We start from the raw sequence: 27,334 nt of genomic DNA on the forward strand, positions 1-27,334 counted from the left end.
GCTTGGGACGCCCTGGCGGTGAACGAGCCTGCTTGAGACGCCTCTCCGAGCGCTGAGCCGGCAGTCTCGCTGACCTGTAAGGACTGATAGGGTCTAACCGCCTGAGCTCAGAGTCCACCGACTGACCCGGGCCGGGGCGGCGAGCGTGCGGCGGCTGGTGACGTGAGCGTCCCCCCGCCTCTTTCGGGGTGGCGCCCTCTGGTGACGTGGGGGGCATGATGGCCGCCGCGAGGCCGGGAAGGTGAAGGTGAGAGGGGAGCGCGCCGGAGGGGTGGGGACTAGCCCGGCCCAGCCCTGCGAGTCCTGAGCAGCCCGGCGGGGACCCGTGGGACGCCGAAATCCCGGGGGCTCGGGATCCGGGCAGGCGGGCGTCCCACGCCCCGGCCTCGCTGCGGGGCCCTCCGCGGCCCTGAGAGCAGGGGGCGGGACGCGGGTGTCGGGAGTCGGGGTGGGGTTCCCTGAGGTTCCTCGTCCCTCTCTCCTTCCTCGCCACTTTCCACCCCAGCCCTTTGGCCATTTCGTATCCAGTCTTCTGTATATGCCAGCATTTACTCAGCACGTAAGTGCCCAGGTTCACCACCCTCGCATCCTGTCCTCTCCCACTTTGGGCACTTACTGCACTCCCGTGCTGTCACCGGGTTCTTGTTTGACTTCTCACGTGAAAGTAAGCGCCTTGAGGGCAGGTACTGTTTGACCCATCCCTAACTTTAGCGCCTAGCAGCACACAGGAGGCACACACAGATGCCCAATAACGAGCTGTTTGGATACATGAAGACAAAGCTACCCTTCCTTTGTAATCCTTCGTTGCCCTGTTCCTTCCATTTCTCTCTTTCTCCTCCCAGAAAGGCCTCTGATTATCACCCTTCCCACCTGCAAGGGTGGAGTAAGGCAGTTCCACGAAGTTAAAAACAAGTGTGCTTTGGCGTCAAAGGAAAGTGGTATCCCAGTTTCCAGCTCCGCCACTTAACCAGCAGTCTGTACATCTTTTAAATATTCCAAGCTTCTGTTGGCCCCCATAGAATTGAAGATTAAGTGAGAGATTTTACAGCCTCTAGCACACAAAGCCTTTCAATAAGTTCTGCTTCTCTTCTTCACCCCCACTCTCCCATCTCTAGTTTTGAGTTCCACAGGCCATTAGCCCAGTCTTTGCCCTGTTCTGCTACCTCCTCTCCTCATACCACTCTGGACGTGCCCTTAGCAAGCTCCTGCGTCTCACCAGCACGTGGCTGACCACATGTTTGTGCACACCCAGGATTGTCCCCACCTGTGTGTTGTGTTTTTCTCCTGGGCACTTCCCTCACATACCATCCTATTGTGGGCAATGACTAAGCTTCCCTCAGGGATGAGTTTGTTTGGCTTTAAAACTGATTGAACGTGTTTTGTGCACCTTTTTCTTCTTTTTTTTTTTTTTTTAATTTGCTGCTTGTGACATGTTCCTTTTCCTTTCCAATAAGTTGGAATTGGTGGAGTCAACACAATCAGTAGCCAACCTTAATCTGAGAGACAGGACAGAGGAGAACTCAGATTCTTTTCGTCTGACTCCAGCCATGTACATGATGCCCAGCCTGTGAAGGTCTCTCACCATCCAAAAAGTAAGTGGTGGCCGTGATATTTGGCATCCTGGATCTGGGTTGAATGGAAAGGGGTGTGCTCTGCTGGCCATCCAGTGGCACGTGTCTTGGATCGGGTCATCTTTGTACAGAGCTGGAGTTTTCCAATCTGTGTTGAAAAAAAAAAAACCAAAACCAAAAACCCACAACTGTATGTCCTTTCTACTTCCATGGACGATTTCATTGGTGGCGGAGAGAGCCTGTTTAAAGGTTGATAGTTCAGAAAGTGTCTAGAATCTTTGGGTTCCCTGAAGAATTAGTCTCTATCTCTCTCCCTTGTTCTCTGCTATGCTGGCTCCTCCCTCCCCCTCTCTGCTCAGCAGAGACTGGCTCCTTATCACAGCTCTTCTGAGAGTCTCCTCTGCTCCCTTTACCCTGTATACTCTTTTGTTTCAATTTCTCAGCTTCTCCTCTGTTCCAGTTGTGCCAGCAGACGATCTGTGGACCTATTTTATTTTCCCTGCTAGGAGTTGCTGTGCATAAAACTGGGTAAGGAGGTGGTGTGGATTCAGGGACTGTGCTTGGGATCCAAACACACTGTGCAGTGAATTTTGCTAGCGCTGTTTGCACATGCAAGATGCCTAATACTCCTCAACTAATAGCCTAGGTTGAGGCCGAGCCTTTTTTTTTTTTTCTTTTTTTTTCAGTTGAGAATTGGATTTGGTTCTGGTCTTAAGTTAATACCTGTTAATGCTGTGCCCCTAGCAATTTTTGGGGTGGAAGAGGGACAGTACCAGGATGAAGGAGGCTTTCCCCAAAGTGTGTTCCTCAGGATTTTAAATGCTGTTATGTAGAAGAAGAATTTCTTTAGATACATTAGTGAAATGCTGCATTAAATACAGTTAAGCTAGTGTCTTTATAACAGGCCTTCCTTTCCAAAGTCTTTGCTTTGGTCGTGTACTCTGTTGGAGGCAGACTGTGGCATATAGTGTTTTATAAACTTTTTCACTATGGAACCCTCTTTACATGGAGCACGGGGTGTAGTACCTTTCTGTGGACCTCATTTTGGGAAATGCTTCAGTAAACTATCCAAAACCCTGACTTGAAGAGCACTTCGTAGCTATCACAACAGCTTGAGGCATGCCACGTAACGTCCAGCTGATACTAGAGCTACTCTAACCCAGCTGTGCCTGGGGGACTGGCCCCACAAGCTTGCCGTGGGCCCTGCAGTGAAGTAGGGACTATCTGGGCTTCCCAGAGGAGGCACAGGAACCCAGCTGCTTCCTACCACCCTGTAAGGGTCGGAAGCCAGCAGGCAAAGCCCCAAGATAGTGGGGGCTCTATCTTGGCTTGTGTGCGTGTATTCTGCAACTTTGGTTCATTGGTGCACATATGTATGTCCAGCTCCCTCTTTGAAGGATCAGATTCTGGAATATGAAAAGTTTGTTCAACTGTCTTGATTCCCTGAGCTCCAAACACTAAGAAACAGGTGATGTGCCAAAAGCTGCTCTTTAAGAAACACGATGGGTGGGAGGGTCAGAGGGCGGACCTGTTGAGGGACGTTCACTAGTACATCCATGTTTCTCAGAGTCGTAGAGGAGGAAGAAAAAAATGGAAATAGGTCACGACCCAATCAGACTGTCTTTCTGGAAGCCCATTGAGCCGGAGAAATCAGACAGTTTAGATGGGTCGGACGTAGGATCCATGAGAAAGGATTGGGGCATGTGGCTGCAGGCCAGAGAATGGTGAGAGCAGGTCAGCTTCTGGACTGCTTTGGACTTTTGGACAACTTTGAACCACTAAGCTTTGTGTAATGTGCCTGCCTTTGAATCTTAACACTTACAGAACACTAACACTTTTGGTTTCGTGTCCTTTGGGCTTCTAGACAATGAACCAGAAATCAAAAGCATATGCTTCTAGGCTCCCCCTGATCTCAGGGAACTTTCTGCCTCAAGCAGGTCAACTTCTAGAGCTGGGCGCTGCTAAAACTCAGCCCTGAACAGACCTGTTTTCTGGAGTCCCCATGGCAGTGGTGGGGGAGCCCTGGGTGTGTTGGTGTTGTCTCTGCCCTTCCCCGAAGGCTGGGTGTTCTAGGGGAGAGTCATGCAATCTTGCCGGTAGAGTTTCTGTCTCTGCTTTATAACAGATACAACTACCTTAAAGTTTGTACTGGGTCCTCTTGAGTCTTCTCAGTCTGTGTGGCGTCACACTTGTCAAACACATAAAGAATTCAAGGCTCTGAGGTTAAGTAACCTGCCCAGGTTTATGCGGCCCAGAAAGAGTGTGATTTGAACCCAGGTCTGTCTTTTTCCAGAATCTCATCTACGGATGTGTCACGCCCCATCCTGGATCCCTTCTCTTCTCCTTTCGATGTGTTCCACTTTTTGTCATCCTCCATTTCTCCAGAGAGTCTTACCTGCTGGGCCACACGAAGCCTGATTTCAGTGCACTCTAATGCTTTGGGGGAGCCAGTAGTGTTTTCTTCCCAATTCCCTTTCTCAGAGTTCTTTAGCCCCAGAAGTCCTCGACACACTACCTCTGCACTAGGAAAATCTCACAGTTGTGGCTTACTGAGGAGGGAGGTAGAAATGGACATACAGTTACCTGTCACTCCTGTCTTCCTAGAAGTCAGTAACAGAGTAATTTAATTTGTAAGTTGAGGTAAAACATGTGGGTCGATTTGTCCCTGTGTGTCTGTCTGTCTGCCCGCTCTTGGGGATGATTAGATCCTAAGAGTCAGTTTTCAGGTGTTTTGCACTTTCTCTAGATGTTCTTTCTGCTTCTCCGGGACTTGTGTATACTCTTTGGCACCCTTGGGAAGTTTCTCCTCATTTCCGAGAGGCAGTGAGTGCTGATTGCCAGCTTGGGCGGGTGGAAAGCTGAGGCTGCCGTGCTGAGGGCGTGGGAAGGGAGAGGCCTACACGAATCTGCTGGGTGTTGGAGCCAGAGGACCAGGCACACGAAGCTGCGCACACTCCCCCTTACCCTTAGAGGGGCCTTTGTCCTTTGACATCCAGGATCCGAGGGCTGTGCTGGGGAAGCAGCTCTGTGCACGGTGGGACTCAGGAGTAGGCACAGCCACATCCAGGTGCCCTTGTCTCCGGTCCGTCTGCCTCTTTGGGCTTTGACCAAAGATCTCTAGGACTTTGAGTTAAGCCTCACAGCCCCTCACAGATTATTGCTACTTGAAAAAATAAAGGCTATAAAAAGGTTTGTATGATCGAGAGTGAGAGAGCTGCAGAAACCAGGCTCCTGAGAAACAGTGCTTATCACAGAATGGTGGGGTTATGGATTTTTCCTTCAGTTTCCACATTTTCTGCAGTGTGTACATATTTATAATGAAAAAGACCAATCAGTGTTTCTAAGTAAATAGTAGACATAAACCTCTGTCACTTGAGCCTCACCTTTGTCCACTCCTGACCATCACCAAAAATCAAAACAAAACAACCAGTTAGGAATTGGGGCCCTGTGACTTGGACAGCAGGTTGGCTGGCGGGGGGCGGGGCGGGGGGGAACGGCTGTGGTGGGGGTCATGGACCTTGAGCATCACTTTGCTTTTACCACTTTGAATATTCAGTGCTTTTTCTCAAGTGGGTGATGTGTAGGAAAGAAGTGAGATTTCTGTCACACTTTTCTGCCTGAGGCTGAGAGGAGGGCTTCGTGATTTCTGCCTGACTCTCTGAGGTGGGACAGGCAGGGCCTGCCCCCCGGTGAGGATCCCCCAACCCAGGTGTGATCACCCAAGGCCTTCGCTCAGGGCCCTGGCCCCAGCTGAGTGCCCACACCATGTCACAGGGAAACTGCCCACATGTCCTCAGCGGTCACTTTGTTCTCTTGTGGACACTGACTCTTATCTTGCCATCCCTGAGCTAGTCCTGGAGGGCCTGGGCTCTTGATGGCACCCAGAGCTAGCCCCAGACCCCGCACCGTGCCCTGCCATGGCCCTAGCAGAACATCCAAGCTGGGCGTTCGTGGGTTACTTTCCTTGTCTTTTCTTGCAGCGCGATGTCCCTACTTTTCTCTCGGTGCAACTCCATTGTCACAGTCAAGAAGGACAAGAGACACATGGCTGAGGTGAATGCTTCCCCCCTCAAGCACTTTGTCACTGCCAAGAAGAAGATCAATGGCATTTTTGAGCAACTGGGGGCCTACATCCAGGAGAGCGCCACCTTCCTCGAAGGTGAGACAGGCAACCTGCTTGGCGGGGCTCACTCCTCTGTCAGCTTCCATGTTTAGGTGGGAGGATTTGGGGATTGGGAGGTAGAGCCTGGCCACTGGGGAGCTCATGTCCAGACAGGGCCATGGGAGATGGGGCCACGAAAACAAGGGACCTGTCATTTAGGAATTCTGCGTATTCTGTGTCACTGACTCATGAAAGGTCGGTACATCTTACCGCCATGTAGAAGACAAGCAGATTGAGGTTTTGAGGATTGCTCAGTGTCTTGCAGTGACACAGCAGGGCTCTACCTTGTGTCTCTGACTCTTGAGGCCAGGTGTTTTCTTTGGCCCGTTTATACCAGGCCCTGTGTGGGTATTGGCTGTCCCTGGCCGGGGTGTTCCTTCTCTGATATTTATAGTCAATGGGATTATGGATAGGAAACTTGCGTCACTGGCACCTTTTCCACTAGTTACTAATTTGAGTCCAGCCTCTAGTCCCTGCTCGATCAGCAGAGGGGGAAGGGTTCCCAGGGCCCCACTCAGTCGATTGCCAACCCCTCGGGCTTTCTCAGGCTACCATTCTAGAAGGCACATGTTGGCTCCTGTGTCTGAGATTGTCAGCAAAGACCCAGTAGCTGAGCCTTCCCTGCCCTTGGTTTCCTTGTTTGTGAAAGAGGTGCCCAAGCAAGACCAGGGCTTTTTAAATTCTGGTCTGCAAAACTCTTGATGTTCAGTGGAAATGCCCTAGGGACACAGGTCACCCTCTGCTTTCCATTAGAGAAGGTTGGCTTCGGCTTGGTTGGTTTACGTGACAGGCCACTGCTTAAGGCTCCCTTTATAAAAAGGAAGTATTTCCAGTACTCTGGTCTGAATGTTCGTGTGTCCGCAAATTCCCATGTTGGAATCCTAAGACCTAGTGTGCTAGGGTTAGGAGGTGGGGCCTTCGGGAGGTGATTAGGGCGTGAGGGGGAGCACTCGTGAATGAGATTAGTGCCCTTATAAAAGAGACCCCCACAGAGCTCCCTGGCCCCCTTCTGCCACATGAGGATACAGTGAGAAGTCTATGGCCCGAGAGAGGACCCTCACCCCCTAGGCTAGCACCCTGATCTGAGACTTGCAGCCGCAGAACTGGGAGCAGAGCATTCCCATTTGAATGAGCCACCGTGTCTGTCGTGTTCGGTAGAGCAGCCTGAGCAAACGAAGACTGAGAATGGCCTCGCTCTGCCCTGCCCCCAGCGGGGTTCTTGATGCAGGAGAAGGCAGTCTCTGCGTTTTGTTAATTTAAAAACCTGAATTCTAAAGTTCTGAGATTGGCAGTTGAAATTATTCCAGCTCGTTACCTGTTCACTCGGCAGTAGCTCGGGTGCACCTGGCACTGGGGGTGCCGAGATGGGGCGGGCGGGCCACTCCTCCCAGAGCCCAGGCTGACTGTAGCTGATGCTCTGAGCCGCTTCCTTAGGTGGTGCTGTGGATGGACACGTGCTTAGTGAAGGTGTTTATGTGCTGCCGTTAGGAGTGGGTGTTTAGATACCTTTTGTTGTCCGACTTTGAGGCCTCTTCTCCTGGTGGGCTGGAGGAGAGAGCCGGAGTGCTTCTGAGATGGGTTTGGGACCTGGCTTGGAGGGGGCAGTATGGTGACTGCCTTGGGACTGGACTCTAAAGATTTGTCAGTCCACTGACTGTTTCTTTTCTATTTTTTTAAATTTATTTTTTAAATAAAATATCCATTTGAGATAGAGCAAGAGAGAGAGAACACATGCACACGAGAAGGGAGGAAGGGTCAGAGGGAGGGGGAGAAGCAGGCTTCCCGCTGAGCAGGGAGCTCGAGGCAGGGCTCGGTCCCAGGACCCTGGGATCATGACCTGAGCCAAAGGCAGATGCTTAACTGACCGAGCCTCCCAGGCAAAATCTCTTTATTTTGTTTATTTAATCCTTGCAATAGTCGTAGAGGTAGGCACTGCTGCTGTTCATTTTAAGAGTCAGGAGATGGACGCTCTGGAGGGTTCATTTGCCTGAGGTCACAGAGCTGGGAAGATGGGAGGAGCAGCACTTGCCTTGCACTGGAACCTAGACAGCCTTGCTTCCAAGCTTTGTCCCGAACTGCTGGGTCACAGTGCCACGATAGGATCCTGCAGGCGATGGCAGAGAGCCATGGTGGTGGACTCTGCCCGCAACAGCTGCCGTGACCTGCAGTGGCTCATTTTCAATCTCCACCTCCAGACACTCACAGGAACGCAGAACTGGACCCAGTTACGACAGAAGAACAGGTTCTGGATGTCAAAGGCTACCTGTCCAAAGTGAGGGGCATCAGCGAAGTGCTGGCCCGGCGGCACATGAAAGTGGCTTTTTTTGGCCGGTGAGTCTGTGAAGCCCTCCCCCCTTCTTCCTGGCCAGGAGGGAGGGGGGCATTCGTGCGATCTCACCGTCTGAGCACCTCAGGTGGGGAGCAGCCGGTGTGCCTCAGAACCCATGGCCCCCCTCCCCGTCCTTTTTCAGTTGTTAACTGTGGTAAAATACACATATCAGAAAGTTCATGATCGTGATCACTGTTAAGTGTATACTACAGTCCTGTAGTGTTTAGTGCATTCATGTTGTTGTGGGACCATCACCACCATCTATCTCTAGAACGTCTTTGTCCTGCAGAACTGAACTCTGTCCCCATTAAACACTAATTCCTGTTCTCCTCCCCAGCCCCGGCCTCTGGTAACCACCATCCTGCTTTCTGTCTGTGAATTTGACTCTTTAGGGACCTCCAGTGAGTGGAATCATACCGTATTTTGTTCTTTTGTAACTGACTTCTTCCACTTAGGATCATGTCCTCAAGGTTCATCTCTGTTGTGTCACATCTCCAGACGTCCTTCCTTTGTAAGGCTGAATAATACGAAATAATACTCCATTGAGTGTATAGGCCATGTCTTGCTTGTCCATTCATCCATAATGGACACTGGGGTTGCTTTTACTTTTTAGCTGTTTGAATCATGCTACGTGAACACGGGTGTACAAATGCCTGTATGAACCTTCCTTCCAGTTCTGCGTGTAGGCACAGAAGTAGAATTCCCAGATCGTGGGAATTCTACTTCTAACTTTCCAAGGAGCCACTGTATTGTTGTCCCTAGCGATCGCACCATTTCTCATCCCTACCAGGCGTGCCCATGGGTTATAGTTTCTCCATATCCTCTCTCCACCTGTCTTCTTTCTTTGATGCTAGGCATCCCGACAGGTGTAGGTAGGATCTCACTGGGCTTTGGTTTGCCTTTCCCTATTAATTAGTGATGTGGAGCATTTTCTTTTGTGTTCGTTGGCCATTTGTGTATCTTCTTTGGGGAAATGTCTGTTCAAGTCCTTTGCCCATTTTTGATTGGGATGTTTGTGGGGTTTTTGTTGAGTTGTATTTTTGTGGGTATTCCAGAGATTAATCTCTTACTAGGTATGTGATTTGTAAATATTTTCTCCCATTCCTTGGGTTGCCTTTTTACTCTGTTGAGTGTGTCCTTTGATACACAGAAGTGTTTCATTTCGATGTAGTCCCTGTATTTATTTATGCTTTTGTGCCTCTACTTTTGTTGTCATATACAAGAATTTGCCAAATCCAATGTCATGAGGCTTTCCTCTGTTTTCTTACAAGGATCTTAGAGTTTTAGCCGTCAGGTCTCGTTACTTGGAGGTCTGGTAGATGCTAGAGGTCTGGAGCGTTTCCCATACCCCGAGCAGTTCTGCAGTTCTCAGCAGACCCTGGGTATTCCGCAGGTGGAACTCACCTCTGACACGGTCTACCCGGAGGACGCATCACATTTCGTAGGTTAAGGGCCTGGTCTCACAAGACAGGCCTCATTTCAGATGCTGTTGGGAAACCTGGGCTTCTGCCCTCCTGGCGATAGAACAGACCTTCCCGTGACTCCTCCTCAACTTTGATTAATGTGCTAGAGTGACTCAGAAAGCTGGGGTCACATGGACTTAGGTTTCCCGGTTTGGTATAAAAGATACAGAACAACAGCCCGATGAAGAGGTACACAGGTGGGGTCCAGAATGACGCCCTCCAGGGGTGCGGATGCTTCATCAACCCTGATGCTCATCAAACCACCTTGTCCAAGATTTTTTATGGAGTCGAATCACAGCCCCTTTTCCCTGAAGCGGGTGGGTGGGACTGAAAGTCCAGCCCTCTCTTCTTTTGGTCTTTCTGGTGACCCGCCCATTTTGAGACTATCTGGGGATCCCACCCTGGGTCCCCTCTCAGCGTAGACAAGCTGCTCCAAAGGGGCTCCTGTGAATGACCAAAGACACTTCCATCACTTAGGAAATTCCAAGGATTTTAGGAGCTCCGTGCCAAGAACTGGGGATAGAAAACAAATCAAATACATTCCTTATTTTATCACAGTACCTTTAAAAAGGTTAAAATCTAATAAGGGAAAAGGCACCTGGACAGGTTGGATGCTATACACACAGCGGTCATCTGAGGAGAAGGTGTTCTGCTTTGAGTCCTACCCCTAAGGACCCACGAGGGAGAGAGGGTAGCAGGAGGGACAGAGAGCGAAGTAGGCACCACACCTGTACGGAGCCTGACCCGGGGCTTGATGCGCGTCCTGAGCTGAAACCAAGAGTCCGACCTTAGCTGACTAAGCCCCCCAGGTTCCCCTGGCCAAGAGGATTTTAAAGGGATGGGGGTCGTTCATCAGTACGAAGGTGTAGGGGCTGCTAATATTTCCTGATTCTGGGTAGATACGGTTGTGCCTGTTTATGGCTTTCTGTGCTCAAAGGTTGTGCAAGAGGTCTAATTCCTGTTCTGTGACGTGTCGGGGCTTTCTGTTTGCCTTCTAGAAAGGAATGTAAGGTTTATAGATACACGAGGGTTAGTGAATCAGTCACATGCACTTAGGAACCTCTATTAAAGGTCACCATGCTAATTATGAAGGTTAAGGTGGCTTCAGCCTCAGTCTGTGGCCTTCCACTCCTGGGGGCTGTCACTTCTTTATCCTCATCTCAGAGATGTGGCCCTCTCATCACCAGAATGTAGAAAAAGGCTGTGCTGGACGAGAAGACTCCAGCCGTCTCCCTGGTGGTGCCGGTTATCTGGGGGACTGAAGTGGGGTGCTTCTCGCCTTAGGGGGCGCATGACGGGAGAAGAGCAGCACATGGGCCTTTTGTGGAAAGCCATGGGCGTGGGGGTCATTCAGCTGACGTCACTTAGACTGAGGAAGGCCGCCCCGGGGGTGAGCCCCTGGTTTCCAGTAGAAGCAGGGGGGGTTAATCCCTCGGAGGGAGACAGAGTTCCGTGGTAATGCTGCGGGCTGCGGATCCACAAGGACTGGTTAAGCTTCTGCTTGTGGGTAGGCGTGCAGTGATGGACCGGGAGCACGCCACGGCACAGGCCAGAGGCGTCTGTCCATCCATCCTCATAAACACAGAGTGCCTGCTCCGCCTGTGTGGGTACTCATGCCCCACAGAGAAGGAGACTTGGGCTTCCTGGCTGGCAGCCTCACCGCAGGAGCCGAAATGCCGGTTTGGGGAGCATCCCTGACACCTGGTGTCCCCTCACAGGACGAGCAACGGCAAGAGCACGGTGATCAATGCCATGCTCTGGGACAAAGTCCTGCCCTCTGGGATCGGCCACACCACCAACTGCTTCCTGCGGGTCGAGGGCACAGACGGTCACGAGGCCTTCCTCCTCACAGAGGGATCGGAGGAGAAGCGCAGCGTCAAGGTGAGGGGCTGTGGCGGGGACCACGCCAGCTGGCGCGTGTGGGCGCGGCCTTCGGCCCTGGGCTTGCTGGCGGCTCAGCGCTTGGACCAGCCAGAGTGTCTCTAGTGAGCGGACCACCAGCACCTGGAGGGGACAGCAGCCCCTGCGGAGGGAGAGGGGAAGCCCCGTTGGATCTGAGCCGTTGAGGAGGTGCCAGAGCTTCAGGAAGGCTGGGGGGGTCAGGAGGCTCCCGTTCCTGTGGAAAGCCGGGCAGGCCCGCCGGCCTCTCTCTGCCGCAAAGGGTGCCTGGGCCTCGTTTCCTGAGCGGCGGCCAGAGAGCGATTCCCGCTCTGGCTCTGTGATTTGGAACCAGCGGCTTGTCTGTGTTTATTTTTCTGAGAGCTGTTTGCGTTCCTCTTTGGGGCCAGGCGCTACTTTTGGTTCATAAAGAACTCATCAGTGCAGAATAAGCGCAGCTTTAGGACAACATCCAAGAAAGAAGCTTAGAAGGGGAGTGAGGAGTAGTGGTTTCTTGCTGGCAGCTCCCAGCTCTTGGCTTTTCTGTGCGAAATGAAAGGAGATGGGGGAGCAGGCAGGCCGCAGTGTTGGGGCGCCGGGCCGGGCGTGCCAAGCAGCACGGGCAGCGTCCTGCCTGGGGACTCGTCCTCAGCCCTGACCTCTCTTTCTTTCCCTCCTCCCCCGTCAGACTGTGAACCAGCTGGCCCATGCCCTTCACCAGGACGAGCAGCTGCACGCCGGCAGCCTGGTGAGTGTGATGTGGCCCAACTCGAAGTGTCCGCTCCTGAAGGATGACCTCGTGCTGATGGACAGGTGAGGGGGAAGAGCCTCCGTCGGTGGTCCAAACTGGCCAGTCCCCAGGTTTCTGGTTCTGCCTCGTCCAGACCAGGGTCCCCCGGGGACCCTGTCATGGCTCTGCTTAAGTGGGCGGCCTTTCACACAGGCCCGGCCCGGTCCTCCTGCCTCCTGGGTCTCGCAGGGTTTGGTTACTGTATCTGTTGGTGGCAGTGCCCTGGAGAGGTCCCAGTGATGGTCTGTAAAGGGGGATGGGGGGAACACCCAAAAGTGAAGGAGGGTCTCAGCCTCGACCCAACGTTGGTGCGCGCATGAGGGGTGGGCGCTGGTCGTGGTGGAGTCCCTGTGGTATTTTTATGTCTCTCGAAGCAATGCTTCGGGGATAGGTTAGAACTATCCTGGGAAAGATATACAGTACTTCAGCGCTTTCGGGAGTCATATGCAAATAAAATTTTATCTTACTTGTTACCTTAAAGTGAAGTTACAAATCATTTTTTTAGTAAAAGTGAGCAGGGACGGAACAAAACACATGTTTTCAGGCAGTCGAGGAGAGTATGAAATGAAAAGTAGATGCGCCTCCGACTAAAGGCCGGGCCCGATTTCTCTCAGATCTGCAACTTCCTCCTCCTTTGCCTGGCTGCCTGGGGTCTGTGCAAAGCAGGAAGAATAGGGCCCCGGTCTGTGTGCCTGACCATAGTTGGCCCCTGTCACCTCTAGCCCTGGCATCGATGTCACCACAGAGCTGGACAGCTGGATTGACAAGTTTTGCCTGGATGCTGACGTGTTTGTGCTCGTGGCCAACTCAGAGTCTACCCTGATGCAGACGGTAACCCCTCTTCTCCCGCCTCTTCCTGCGCCCCGGGAACCCAGCTGAGCGGGAAGCGGGGCACGCGGCTGACAGGTCCTTGGCTGGCACAGCCCCTCCTCTGACCGGGGTTTCTCCTCCGTCAGGAGAAGCAGTTCTTCCACAAGGTGAGCGAGCGCCTGTCCCGCCCGAACATCTTCATCCTGAACAACCGCTGGGACGCGTCTGCCTCGGAGCCCGAGTACATGGAAGAGGTTAGTGGCTGTTTGTCCCGTCAGCGTGGGGGACGCCATCCTGTGGGTCTACTCAGGACCTCTTCGTGGGCACCCGGGCCACAGCAGGCCCATGACAGGGTCCTGCAGCAGAGATTTCCCACGTGTTCCTCCGAGGGCTCCGAGAGCTCGCCCCCACTTCCCCACGCCCTCGCCCCCACTCCCCCTGCTCTTCCGAAGGCGGCCGTCCAGGTCCGGAAAGCGTCCCCGCCGCCTCCGCTGTGCCCTTGTTGGAGGCGGGTGCTCACTTCAGTTCATAAAGAATTAATCATGTAGAGCAGGCTCAGCTTTCAGAAGACATCCCAGAGAGAAGCCTGAAGGGGGAGGGGGTAAGAGTTGATCCTCACTGATGGTTCACAGGTCTTTGCTTGTCCTGCAAGACAGGAAAGGCCAGAGAAAGGAGTAGCAGATTGGCCACAAGGGAGGCGAAGCACACAGCCGGCTGGCCGGTGCCCAGCAGGGTGACTGGGAAGCCCCTCGCCGGTGAGGCAGCTGTCACGGAGTTGTTGGAAGGAGCAGGTCTGCTCACACTGAGGAAAGCACCGGGCAGGAAAACCCTAGGAGTTCAGAGCCAGGAGGGGTTTTCCAGTCACTCATCCTGTACGTGAGGCCCTGGGAGGTCTCGGCTTGACAGGACAGAGCCCAGGTTTAGAGTCTTACCTGGCTCCTCTGTTCCTTTCCTTCTCCGGCACCAAAGTGAAGACGCTGTGCTGGTCTAACAAGGGGCAGTTTGGAGCATATTTAAGCTTTTTTTTTTTTTCTTTAAGATTTTGTTTATTTATTTGACAGGAAGAAACACAGCGAGAGAGGGAACGCAAGCAGGGGAACGGCAGAGGGAGAAGCAGGCTTCCTGCAGAGCAGGGAGCCCAATGCGGGGCTCCATCCCAGGACCCCGGGGTCATGACCTGAGCTGAATACAGATGCTTACCCAAGCAAGCCACTCAGGCGCCCCACTTTTTTATTTTTAATTTTAATTATTATTATTTTTTTTAATTTAGATCATGAGTTGGGGGGTAGAGGGGCAGAGGGAGAGGGAAAATCCCAAGCAGACTCCAAGATGAATGCAGAGCCCCATGCGGGGCTTGATCCCACGACTCTGAGATCATGACCTGGGCTGAAATCCAGAGTTGGATGCTTAACTGACTGAGCTACCCAAGCATCCCAGTGTTTAAGCACTTCTGCTTGTATGTGCATAAAGTAGCTGTGGCAGCCTGTACCCCAAGAGACCCCCATTGTGTTGGTTTTGGGGAGCTTGGTGCCTAGAGAACGGTGATGGTGGAAGACTCTAGAGAGTGTGTGTACTGGGGTACTGAACCACGTGAATGTATTACCTGTTCTTTAGAGGAGAGGCAGTTGGGGGCTGTGGACTCCCTCAGGAAGGGCCCCCCAGGACCCCGCCTGGTTACACCCATCTGCTTGGGCTTCAGGTGCGGCGGCAGCACATGGAGCGTTGCACCAGCTTCTTGGTGGACGAGCTGGGCGTGGTGGATCGAGGCCAGGCTGGAGACCGTATCTTCTTTGTGTCTGCCAAGGAGGTGCTCAACGCCAGGATCCAGAAGGCCCAGGGCATGCCTGAAGGAGGTGACAAGGGAACAGGTTTCCTTCTTCCTTTTCCCTGATGTTTGAGACAGTTGGTTTGTGCTAAGTCAGCCAGTAGAAGGTAGTTCTGAGCATGAGGTGGTAAGAAGAGCCATGAGTAAGAAGCTCTTTGCTTCTCTGCTGGTATTCTATTTTTATCTCGTTTTTTACTATTATTGTTTTAAATTGTATTTATTTACTTGAGAGGGAGAGGATGAGCAAGGGGAAACAGGGAGGAACAAGCTGACTCCCCACTGAGCAGGGAGCTCCGTGCAGGGCTTCATCCCAGCATGACCTGAGCCGAAGACAGAGGCTTTAACCCACTGAGCCACCCAGGCGCCCGTCTGCCAGTGCCGGAAACGCAGTGCCTGGTCGGATTGGCTTTGGGGGATTTCAGGGTTTTCTCTGCCCTGCAGTCACATCCTGACTCATGCGGTGAACTTTTCCTAGGGGGCGCTCTTGCAGAAGGCTTTCAAGTGAGGATGTTCGAGTTTCAGAATTTTGAAAGGAGATTTGAGGTGAGCCCTTTGATTCCAGTATCTCGTTATTCTGTGGTCCCCCAGCACCCACCAGCCATGTCCCTGGCAGTGAATGCCAGAGCCTGGCCCTGTGGCTGGTGCCCCTCTCACCACCTCTTGTCTGTTCCAGGAGTGCATCTCCCAGTCCGCGGTGAAGACCAAATTTGAGCAGCACACAGTCCGGGCAAAGCAGATCGCAGAGGCCGTGCGTCTCATCATGGATTCCCTGCACATTGCGGCACAGGAGCAGCGGTAAGAACCCAAGACTGCGTGCCCGCGGTGGGCAGTGCCGGGAGGTGATCACCTCCCCCTCCCCCGTGTGCCTACCGGCAGAGCCGAGTCTCTGGGCTGCCACCAGGCCCAGTCAGACCTGCGCGGAGTCGCCTACTGAGGATGTCCGTTGGGTGTCTGGTGTCCTCTCTGGTGTGTATGGTGGTCCCCTGAAACGCTGCCCCACAGGCCCGTGTTGGAGGCCTGGGCCTAGCACCACACTGAGCACTGCAGCATTTCTTAGAGCTTGAAGCAGGACATGTGTTAGCATGTTCCATCAACTGAACCAGCTAGGTGCCACTCTCCCCCCAGGATACTTTTCTTCTTTCTTTTTTTATACTTATTTATTTTAGAGAGGAAGATTTGGGGGGTGGGCAGAGGAAGAGAAAGAAGGAACCTCAAGCAGACTTCGGGCTGATTGCTGGGCCCGGCTCGAGGCTCAGTCTCGGGACCCAGACACCAGGACCTGCGCTGGTACCTAGAGTCAGACACTCAGCCAGCCGACTGAGCCACCCAGGAGACATTTTTTTAAAAGGCTTTTTTTTTTGCTAGAAATTTACATCTGGGAAAGTTGAGAGAATAATACAAAAACATATTGTTTCCTTCAGTGTTTGCTTTATGTTATCTTAAAGTTGAATTAAAAAAAGAAACCAGGTGGCATCTGAGTGGCTCAGATGGTTAGGCATCTGCCTTTGGCTCGGGTTGTGGTCCGAGGGTCCTGGGATCGAGTCCTTTATTGGGCTTCCTGCTCAGTGGGGAGCCTGCTTCTCCCTCTTCCATTCCCCCCTCCCTCTCTCGCTGTCTCTCTCTCCTGTCAAATAAATAAAGTCTTAAAAAAAAACAAAAAACAAAACCATTAAATACCGTTTGATTCTTTAGCCCTGTGCTGCTGTCATCTGCCCATTCCTCAGAGGCAACCACAGCCTTGAATTGGATGTGTAGCTGTAGCCATTTAAAAGTACTTTCACACAGATCCGGAAGAGTATGTAATGTTGCTTCGTGTGTTCTTTCTTTTTTTCTTTTTAAAGATTTTATTTATTTAAAAGATTTTTTTTTTTAAAGATTTTATTTATTTGACAGACAGAGATCAAAGTAGGCAGAGAGGCAGGCAGATAGAGAGTGAGAGAAGGAAGCAGGCTCCCTGCTGAGCAGAGAGCCCGATGTGGGACTCGATCCTAGGACCCTGAGATCATGACCCGAGCTGAAGGCAGCGGCTTAACCCACTGAGCCACCCAGGCGCCCTAAAAAATCTTTCAAAATAAAAGATTTTATTTATTTATTTAAAATTTATTTATTTATTTATTTAAAGGATTTTATTTTATTTATTTATTTACTTCTGAGAGAGATCAGAAGGAGGCAGAGAGGCAGGCAGAGAGAGAGGAAGAAGCAGGCTCCCTGCCAAGCAGAGAGTCCAATGCGGGGCTCGATCCCAGAACCGTGGGATCATGACCTGAGCCGAAGGCAGAGGCTTTAACCCACTGAGCCACCCAGTTGCCCCGCTTTGTGTGTGCTTTAAAAAGCAGAGACGTCATATTGGGACCGTCTGCCTTAGTGCGCCGCGTGTTTCTGCCCAGCACTGGTTGTGCCCCTTACACTGCCGATAACATGGAGTTGGAGTTTGGGACCATGAACTGCCATAGAGTATTCCCTGGGGAGTATACCTCATTTTCCCACAGATGTTTTAAGTTTTTATTTATGGAAGTGACCTTTGTACCTGGTGTGGGGCTCGAAAATCCTGAGATCGAGCGTCGGGTGCCCCACTGACTTGAGTCGGCCAGGAGTCCCTCCTGTGGGTTGGTTTTTAGATCCCGTTGTTTCCCTGCTGCAAACCCTTCCGCAGCGGACATGAGTTTACGTGGCCCCTTGTGCACATTTGGAAGAGTCTGTCTGGGATGAGCTCCTGGAGGCGGAACCGTTCGTCTCGGGCTGTGTGCCTTTTCAGTTTCACCGTTTCCCTTTGTTGCTCTCGGAAACATGCGCTCCCAGTGCCGCAGCGTGTTGCCGGGACTCAGCTCCCCCCACGCCTCGCCAGCACTTCAAACTTGCTGCTTTTTCTCAGGCTTTTGCCTGCCTAGAGTAGAACCTCTTTGTAATTTCGTTGCCCCGATGACTAATGAGGCTGAGCTGTTTGCCTCTGTGAACGGGCAGAACTTGGTCTGAGCCCCCTGGAAGTGCGCTCCCTGCCCCGGCCGCCCCCTTCTGAGGCGGGAGACCCAAGAGTACGTGGCTGGCACCTGGGAAGGCGGAGAGCATGTCTCCGGGCATGCACAGGAAACTGTCGGGGCGCACGCAGGCTTCCCCGGTCCCCTTGCTCCTCTGCTGGCTTGGACGGGACCCGCTCTTGACCCCAGCGTGCGCTCTCGCAGGGTTTACTGCCTGGAAATGCGCGAGGAGCGGCAGGAGCGCCTGAGGTTTATTGACAAGCAGCTGGAGCTCCTGGCGCAGGACTACAAGCTGCGGATTAAGCAGATCACGGAGGAGGTGGAGAGGCAGGTGAGGTTCGGGGAGGAAGCACTCGGGGAGCTCTGGACTCCCGGGTCGCATCCGGAGGGCTGGGGAGGTGAAAGGGCGCACGTCCTTCCCATGAGGGTTTCTCAGCCTTGCAGAGGAGGCTGTGGCTCTGTCCTGAGCGCACGGTACCCCCCCAACACACTTGGGGCTCCTTTGTCCACTCTGTGACCCTGGGCCAGCCCCTGTCCTCCGGGCCTCCCCTCCACATCTCAGACGAGCGCTTGCTCGCCCATCTGCAACATCCCTTCTGCCTCGGAGCCTTCCTGCGGCGAGAGCGGAGGAGACTGCCGGCTCGCGGGGGCGCTCGTGTGGTCTGCGAGCGTCGCTTGGGCTCTCCTGACGCGGCAGGTGCTCGCCCTCACCGATGGCGTGCCCCGTTGTCCCGCAGGTGTCCACCGCGATGGCGGAGGAGATCAGGCGCCTCTCCGTGCTGGTGGATGAGTACCAGATGGATTTCCATCCTTCCCCGGTGGTCCTCAAGGTCTACAAGAACGTGAGTGGTCAAGCGGCACGGGTTCTGCACTCACCTCTGCCCCTTCTGGCCGCAGGGTGGAGCAGCCACGCAGGACGGTGATTCGGGCCCTGCTGGTCTGTGTCCGGGCCCTTCAGCCGGGGTGGGGGGTGGGCAGGACCCCGGCTTCAGCCCGTGTTGCGGTCCCCTGTGGGGCCGAGCTCACCAGCCTCAGGTTGGTCCCCAGAAGGAGCTCCTGATGCTGTGCTGCTTCTGCTTCCCTTAACCTCTCCAATCCGCACACAGGAACTGCACCGCCACATCGAGGAGGGACTGGGCCGGAACATGTCCGACCGCTGCTCCGCGGCCGTCAGCAGCTCCCTGCAGGCCACGCGGCAGGACATGATAGGTCAGTGCCTCGGGGGCCCTGTGCTGCCCGCTGGTCCGCCCTGGAGGCCCGTGCGCGGAGATGATGGCCTTCCCTTTTCTGTCAGCTGTGCTGATGAGTCCCTTCTGGACCCTCCGATTCTCGGGGTGTCTTGTGCCTTCATCCACACACAGACTCTGGGAGCCTTCTCAGGTGACCCCACGGGACTGTCCCAGAGGGTCTGGCCTGTCCTGAGATGCACACACGGCATAGATGTCAGCAGGTGTACAGCCTCGGTGCATGGAACCCTGGAGAGCGCTGGCCTGCCTCTCTGAGGAGGCCCTTGCAGCGCCCCAGGCCCGCTCCTGCACAGTTGTCCACGTCCCCAGCAGGGCTGGCACGGCTTCCATCGCGAGGCTGGGCACTGGTGTGGCACAGGGCCGACGAGCTGATGGGCTTTCTCCTCGTTTCTGCTCCTGACAGATGGTTTGAAACCGCTCCTGCCTCCGTCTGTGCGGAGTCAGATAGACGTGCTCGTCCCTCGGCAATGCTTCTCCCTCAGCTATGACCTGAACTGTGACAAGCTGTGTGCAGACTTTCAGGAGGACATCGAGTTCCACTTCTCTCTCGGGTGGACCATGCTGGTGAACAGGTTCCTGGGCCCCAAGAACAGCCGCCGGGCCCTGATGGGCTACAACGACCAGGCAAGCAGTGCCCCGCCTCACCCTTCCTGCAGACACGGGGACCGCTCGGACGGGGCTGTCCCGCGGTAGCAGCCAGGGCGCCTCGGCGGCCGCACAGCACACCATGGGTCCCGGTTTTTGCCACACATCAGTCGAGTCTTCCCCTAAGTATCCAAAGTTAATGAAATTTAACAGGTTAGCTGAATTTTGTCTTTAATATATATTAAAATAAGTATACTGTTGCATATAGAAGATTTAAACGTGCCCACATGGCACCATTCCACAAGTCAGATTTTAAACCACTCCTGTCCATAGCACTTGAATTACGTGTGTCCTGTTCCTGGGGCACATCCCACACGTGGCGGGAAGGCCAGGGCTCTCATTTTGTGGGGTTTCCTAATCCTCCCCTTAGAGCCTAAATGCTTCCTGGCTGAATGCAAAGTTTGTTGGTTTTTTGGTTTGGTGTTTTTTTTTTTTTTCTGTTGAATGAGAGGCTGGCCACATCCTTCACCCTCTGGTCATCTCTTTTCAGGTGCAGCGCCCGGTCCCTCTGACGCCAGCCAATCCCAGCATGCCCCCGCTGCCGCAGGGCTCCCTCACCCAAGAAGAGCTCATGGTTTCCATGGTCACCGGCCTGGCCTCCTTGACATCCAGGACCTCCATGGGCATTCTCGTTGTTGGAGGCGTGGTCAGTGACAAGCCCTGCCCGGGAAGGCTAGGGGTGGCAGGGCGGGGCCTGGGGGGCATAGTCCCGGTGGGGGAGGGGGTCCCTGCCTTGGCCCCATGTGTCACAGCGGGCACAGCAGTGGTTTCATGGCCACCAGTGACTATTCACAGTGGTCTCATGGGGAACTGTGCACAGCCTGAGCCTAAGCCCCAGTGCATATTCGTTGACTTTGTAAAGTCTCCGTGCGCTAACGTGAGGTTTAGACATCGTCAGTCCCACGTTACAGTGGAGGAACATCTGCCAAAGACAGATTTAGGATTGAAACTCTGATCTCAAGGCCCTGTTTGTCCCCAGTGGAGCCTGCACTACACGATGGGTAGAGAAGAGACCTGAGAAATGGGCTCAGCTCGGTTCTAGATAGGGGGGTGTGGCCAGGAGCTTTTCCCTTGTAGGTGAGGAAACCGAGAGCAAAACCTGCAAAGGTGTCTCCTGGTTTTCTTGCCCTTCCCTTTCTGCCCTGAGGCCTGAGCTCACAGGCTGCCTTCTTAATAACCGGCGTGCTCCCCACGTCCTGACCCAAGACACTCTGCAGCCACCATTGGTAATACGTTGACTTTTCCTAACATGTGGCGTTGCTCTCGGTCATGGTCTTTTGCACTATACAGTGGTGGCAGATGTGACAGTGACAGAGCTGCCAGGAGTTGTTCTCCGCTAAGAGGGCGGGGGGGGGGGGGGGGGGCGGATCTGAGGCCCCGTTGCCCGCCCTCTCTGTAGGTGGTGCATTCTGTGCTGTGTGCCTAGAGGATGACCTGGCAGGGGGTCAGCTCAGATGCTGATACCTGATGGTCATATGACCCTTACCTTAAATACCCCCTTTTATCCAAACAACCCTGTGAGTTGGGTGGAGGCCATTATGGCCCTTTTGGGAAGAATGGGCGGAAAGAAACTTGCCCAAGTTTCAGGCAGGCAGGCAGGCAGCACCGAAGCCTTGCTGTCTGGCTTCACGTCCTTTGCTCTTTGACTATAACAACACTGCCTTGAGCTGAAATATTACAGACCAGGCCAACAGAAGCCACCCACCGAGGAACAAAATGCAGACTCCTACTTCTCAGTGCCATTGGAATGGAATGTCACTTTAGAGCATGCCTACATTCATCTTTAAGAATTCTGAGTGTCCGTGTCTATGCTTCTAGTCCTAAGGCCACCTTCCCTGCCCCCTGTCTTCTTTGCATGAGTTACGTTATGTGGTCAACACGAAGTTCCTCTTGTTTCTGAACTGGGACCCTTGGGCAAGTCCTGGTGGTCACAGCCGAGAGGATGGGCAGTGAGACCCAGAGGGTCTGTGTCCGCTCATCACTGTGCCTCTGCAGGTGTGGAAGGCGGTGGGCTGGCGGCTCATCGCCCTCTCCTTTGGACTCTATGGCCTCCTGTATGTCTACGAGCGCCTGACGTGGACCACCAAGGCCAAGGAGAGGGCCTTCAAGCGTCAGTTTGTGGAGTACGCCAGCGAGAAGCTGCAGCTTGTCATCAGCTACACTGGCTCCAACTGCAGCCACCAAGTCCAACAGTGAGTGGCCCCGTTGCCCCGGGGCCGGTGCTGGCTCCTGTGGCTCAGGACGCCCTGTAGCTTCCCTTTGGACCGGGCCTGGATACAACTGGGTCCCAAGCATCCTCTGCCACTGGCCTTCAGCTGTGCAGTGTCAGCTTTGAGACCAGGGACGGGGAGAGGGGTCTTGCTAGGGACGCCTGTGTCCTGGGTTGGGTCCACATAGGCCTCTGTTCCCCCAAGAAAGGAGGAGATGGGAAAGCAAGGGACACTACTTGTAGCATTTATTACAGGTCGCCTTGGAGGGCTTGGTTTACAGGCAGAGCTTTGACATGCGAAGTCGCAGGCCTGTCTTCCTGGCATAGCTTTGGGCAGCTTGGGACTGGATCGCTTGCGGGGCGGGCGGATGGGAGTGCGGCCTGCCGAACGCTGCTCCGTGGCAGGCCCCTTGCTCGGCACTTGGCACCTAATTTCTCATTTTCTCTGGGAATCCTTTGACATAGACGTTGTTTGCATCGACATTTTTTTGGGGGGGAACAGACTGGAAGAGTCATCCCTTTTCCCCTGCCGCTGGGTGATTAGCAGCAGAGCTGGGATCTGAATCCTGGCCGGTTGTGCCCAAGGCAGGGTGCTCCTGGCTCTCTCCCTGTGGCGATGCTGTGTGGGTGGCGGCTGTGACAAGATGTCTGCTGGCGGCAGGGAGCCACAGGGGGGTGGCGCAGAGCAGAACTGTCAGTGGCTGACGTACGGGCTACCTGCTTGCCCCACACTCGGTGGGACTTAGCCAGGCATGGCATTCGGCAAAACAGCCACGTGGCCTGGTTGATCCAGAGTCTCTCTCCTTTAGGGAGCTGTCTGGGACCTTTGCTCATCTGTGCCAGCAAGTCGATGTCACCCGGGAGAACCTGGAGCAGGAAATCGCTGCCATGAATAAGAAGATTGAGGTTCTTGACTCACTTCAGAGCAAAGCAAAACTGCTCAGGTGAGGTCAGCCTGGGCAGCCAGAGGTGCTCCGGTGTGCGGCCCGGGTGCTGTGGGGGCCTCCGCGCGGCTCTGTCTTGGGTGTGGACATGGACCTCACTTGCGTGGGAGAGGTTAGATGGCACGCCGCTGGAGGGCCAGTGAGACGGAGGGCCACCGGCCTCCAGACGCGTGCAGTCGGGCCTGGGGTGGCAGTGGAGGAACCGAGATGTATGTGTCTTTGTAGCAGCCCGTGGCTGGCACTTGAGCTCTGGGCATCTCTCCAAGCTTGTACGACCCATTTCCTTTTTCTAAAAGGGAAAATTGGGGCCTCCAGAAGTTACTTGCCTAGGATTCCATGGGAAGCGGTCAGGCCAGGAGTAGACAACTCCAGGCACACGTGCCCCAGCAGGCTGTGGCTCTGCACATTGATGATCTTTCATTGTCTACTGTGTGCTGGGCCTCTGGGCTAGACCTGCCACATGCTTTACTCCATTTCTCTTTGAGCCCAGGGACGGGCAGGTCAACCTCTTTACCGCCAGGAGAGCTGGGTACCCAGCTCTGGCAGGGCCCACGTTGGCACACCATCCTTGTGGGGTCCCTGTTGAGAGTCAGAGCTTCTGTCCGTGCTTTGCTGGAGAGGATGGCTCAAAGGCGCAGGAAGCCTGGGTTCGTGCCCAGGCACTCACTTTAGGGCAGGTCACAGAGCTTTCTTTGGTCTTACTGTTTTCATCTGTAGAACAGGGCAGGATTTCATGACAGAGCCACAGAGCTGCACCTAAAAGCGCTGTGCAAAGGTCCTCGGCCCGCTTGGCCCAAGATAACATCAGCACGCGGGGACCCTGTGCTTCCTGCCCCTGCTGCTGACGTCAGCGCTGGTCCCCTCAGCGACTAGTGGACTTTCCCTCCCTGACAGTGCAGATGGGCCCTCCCCACCCACCAGCCTGGCTCAGGCCTTCTCTGGGGACATGTGGGACCTCTCATGGGGGGGCGTGTGTGGTGGAGCGTGTTTCTGCCCCTTGTCATCAACAGGGACGGGGGAACCCGTAAGGGCTGCTTATCCAGCAACCCAACCCCTTGCCGATGGGCAGGAAAACCAAGTTCCGGACAGTTTGGGGACTTGCTTGTGGGCAGGTGAAGCCAGCATAGGGCTGGAGGGTCAGAAAAGCCCGACTTCGGCTCTGGCACGACAGTTGACTATAGGAAGTTACGAGACCTCTCTGGGCCTCTTTCCCTTATCTGTGCAGTGGGGGGAGCCTGGAGGAGTAAACAAGGTTAGACGGCAGGCGTCCTGAGAAGAACACGCGCGGCCTGTCTTGCTCAGGCGTCCTTAGAAGAACATGCGTGGTGGCCTGTCTTGCTCTCTGCTGTGATCAGCTCCGAGGGCTACAAAGTAACCATTTCTCCACAGGAACAAAGCCGGTTGGTTGGACAGTGAGCTCAACATGTTCACGCACCAGTACCTGCAGCCCAGCAGATAGTGGGCTAGTGGGCCGCCGCGAGCCGGAGCCCGTGTGGACAAGGGCGGTGCCGCCAGTGTGTGGGCCTCCCAGCAGGGTCACGCGCAGCTCCTGCCCGTGGCCACCACTGTGAGAGGGAAAGCACCTCCGTCTCATGCCATTTTGAGCCCCTGATCGCTAGTTCTCTCCCCCACCCTTTGCCTGCTGTTGCAGGAAGATTTGGCTTGTGCCCCTAAAGGAAACTTTAATGACGACGTGGACAGCATGACACCAAGGAGTCGAGTCTTTGCTTTGTCAGGAGCCCTGGACTGAGACTCACTTGAGTGCGTGACGAGGTCCTGGGATCTGCCTGCCCCACGGAATGCCTGGTTGAAGCTTTTGGGGGTACCAGGCAGACCCCCTTCTCCGGCCAGCACCAACACTGACCCGCGCACACCCGCCTGCAGCGCGCTCCAGCACCCCTGTGGAGAAAGGCCGCCTGAGGGAGGGTTGGGTTTTCTTCCCAGGTTGCGCTGGAACAAGTTCCAGAAAGGCCGAGTCCGTCCCAGAAGGGCTGTTGCCTGTGTGTGTCAGTTTGGCCCTTCAGCTTTTGGGCCTCGCTCCTTCCGCAGAGCATTTCAGACTTGTCTTGGGGGCAGGGCTCGCCTCGGTTGGTCTTGGAGCCTCCTCGTGCTGGGAGGGGGAAGGTGTTGTAGAAGCCACTGGAGTCAGAGTAGCTGAGGGCAGGGGCCGCGCGGGGAGAGCAGGTAGCCGCGTCCCCGATGACGGAGGGCCTTGGCCTTCCTCCTCTTCATGGCGTCCCTTGTTCTGGTTTTGGTCCTTAGCCCGTGTAGTCTGGTTTTTCCGTTGGTCAGAGATGGTTTGGTCCAGAGCGTTCGAGGATGTAGTTGAAGGAAAGAAGGCGGAGGGAGGGGGGTGGGCCCGATCCAGGATGGCTGGAGAATGTGGCCTCCACGGAGAACAGAGCCCTCGCGGGGTCCGAGAGCCCACCCTGTTAGCTCGGTTGTGTCCCTGTTAGGCTCCTTAAGAAAGGCTCCTGCCCCCACCCCCCTACCTTGGCTCAGGCTGCCCTTGACCTCCGGACCTCTGGACTAAGTCTCCTGTGCCAGGAAGGCTGCTGCTGCCTGAGAGACGGTGTGGGACACCCAGCCGCCCTCCTCCGGTCTTCCCGCCCTCCCTGCTCCCCACAGCCTCTTGCTGACCCTCACTTGACCTCGTGTTGACTTTGAGAAATGTTCCCTGTTGAGTTTGGGATTGTTACTGGTTGAAGTGGGGGCAGGTTCCTGTCTCCAGGGTGTTAACTGGGGCAAACAGCCTTCACAGTTCAGGTCAGAGAACTTCCTAGAAACCAGCAGGTTCTCTCTCCCAGAAAGAGCTGGGGCTTGTCCTCTTGAAATCCCCCCCACCCCCGCCCCGCCACCACCGAGGTTCCGGGAAATGAGCTGGTGGCCTCTGCTCCCCAGTAGATGGCCACACAGGTGGTATCCTGTCCGGTGCCCGCTCGTTCAGACCCGTAGTGCAGCTGCTGTGTGGAACCAAGTGGGGGACCTTGCCGGGATCGCCCCACGGCAGGAGGATGTTCGAGCTTTTTGCCAGGCCTACATGGTCACTTCACAGCGTGTCAGGAGAAATCATTGTCACACGATTCCAATGAATTTTGTGCTTTTTGGGGAAAAAGAAATTATTTAATAACTAAACATGAATTTTTTTGAATGTAGCCCCTGGGCAATGAATGAATTTTGAGTTTCTTCTACAGTAAGTGAAATTAAATATATCCCACTGAGGGAAAGGCTCGGACAGAAGTGTGGCAAAAAGCACTTTAATTTGATGCTGCTAACTTTGTTCTCCGGTTTTACGTTCATTTGCTAGAGTGTGAGACGTGCTTGACACAGTGAGTGTTTTCTCTGATGTACTTAAGGTGATCTACTTGCCTGAATTACTCCTGTATCACTGCTGATAATACTGGCACTAAAATAAAACCTAGTTGGAAATACTGCAGGGCCTCAGTTTACTGTTCTTAGGCAAACCACGACGGCAGGCTGTATTTTGAAATGACCTTAACTTTGTTCAGGGGAAGTTCCAATTGTGATTTGCCTATGGGTTCCTCTTGCTCTTGGAAGGACTCATACTCTGAGAACAAAAGGCGTAACCGATCTTTAAGAACCAGGAAATCTAGAGTGATCTCTTTACAGATTTCGCTGTAACTCCAAGCCATTGATTTTTCACTTAAAAAGTAATGACTCAGACTGGCCCACCCTAGTTTGCTTTCTGAGAACTTGGCTGTGAGCTTTCTGCTTTTTGAAGGGCCCTCGGCAGTGACTCGTCAGCCTCCCTGGCCCCCGACACCTGTGCCCCGGGCTCTGCCTCCCCCACTCCTCTCACCGCGCTCGATGGCAGCCTCATCCTTCCCTAAACCTAGGCCACGAACTTGGGGTGTCATCCTGGACTCCAGGGGCACTTGCTTCCACCTTCAGAATGCCTCTGGACCCTGACCACTTTCCCCGGCCCATCACAGCCCCCACTCCAGCCCTGGGCACTGCCACACAACGTGTCCCTCCGACCCTTGCCTTCAGGTGCTTGTTTCAAGGCAGCGAGCAGCCAGAGTGACCTTGCCATAGATTTGAACTAGAACTCAGTTCATGCTACTCCTCTGCCCTGGCTCCTGTCCCACCCAGAATGGGCCCAGATCCTGGCGGTGGCCCTTTCAGGTCTGCAGTACCCCTTACTCCCTGGGGCCCTCTGCTTTGGCCACACTGGCTCCTTGCTGTTTGAAAGTGCTAAGCACATAACCTCCTTAGGTCTTGGCCCTGGCTGACCCTCTTTTTCCTCTAGACATCACAGCTAGCCCTCTCACTGCCAAGCCTCCTGAGATGTTCCCTCATTGTCTGGGTCTACCCAGACCACCCTGCGTACAATCCTTCTTTCCTTCCCTGTTTGCTGGCGTTTCTGAGGACCTCGCCCTGCAGCCTATGGGATAGGCACGTTTTCCCACTAGCCATCCTCCTCACGTAATAGGGTTTGTTTGATATGTCCGCCTGCTAGAACACG

General features: G+C 54.2%; 1 protein-coding gene across 6 annotated transcripts; it reads left to right on the top strand.

Annotated features, from left to right (window-relative positions):
* On the top strand, positions 1-26,280 carry MFN2 (mitofusin 2). 6 transcript variants are annotated; one of them, XM_045063754.1, is made up of 20 exons: positions 1-247; positions 1,455-1,592; positions 2,015-2,099; positions 5,552-5,730; positions 7,929-8,064; positions 11,244-11,406; positions 12,092-12,216; positions 12,916-13,024; positions 13,150-13,257; positions 14,703-14,871; positions 15,304-15,371; positions 15,502-15,623; positions 18,008-18,134; positions 18,541-18,645; positions 18,910-19,012; positions 19,454-19,674; positions 20,186-20,341; positions 21,691-21,887; positions 22,714-22,848; positions 24,238-26,280. In XM_045063754.1, exons 4-20 carry the CDS (start codon positions 5,556-5,558, stop codon positions 24,305-24,307), a joined length of 2,289 nt encoding a protein of 762 aa, XP_044919689.1. In that variant the 5' UTR covers positions 1-247; positions 1,455-1,592; positions 2,015-2,099; positions 5,552-5,555; the 3' UTR covers positions 24,308-26,280. The 6 variants fall into 6 exon arrangements, with proteins under 6 accessions (XP_044919689.1, XP_044919690.1, XP_044919691.1 ...); XM_045063755.1 differs by having other exon boundaries at positions 2,032-2,099; XM_045063756.1 differs by lacking the exon at positions 2,015-2,099 and adding an exon at positions 506-559 and having other exon boundaries at positions 2-247.
* The last annotated feature ends 1,054 nt before the right edge of the window (positions 26,281-27,334 follow it).

Source organism: Mustela putorius, unplaced genomic scaffold (assembly GCF_011764305.1).
Source record: "Mustela putorius furo isolate JIRA1106 unplaced genomic scaffold, ASM1176430v1.1 tig00003853_pilon_pilon_pilon, whole genome shotgun sequence".
Classification (NCBI taxonomy): domain Eukaryota; kingdom Metazoa; phylum Chordata; class Mammalia; order Carnivora; family Mustelidae; genus Mustela; species Mustela putorius.

Coding starts and splice junctions, on each gene's coding strand:
- MFN2 (XM_045063754.1), top strand. CDS start 5,556: ATGTCCCTACTTTTCTCTCGGTGCAACTCCATTGTCACAGTCAAGAAG. Junction 15,624..18,007: donor ATTGCGGCACAGGAGCAGCG/GTAAGAACCCAA, acceptor GCGCTCTCGCAG/GGTTTACTGCCTGGAAATGC. Junction 19,013..19,453: donor CACGCGGCAGGACATGATAG/GTCAGTGCCTCG, acceptor TGCTCCTGACAG/ATGGTTTGAAACCGCTCCTG.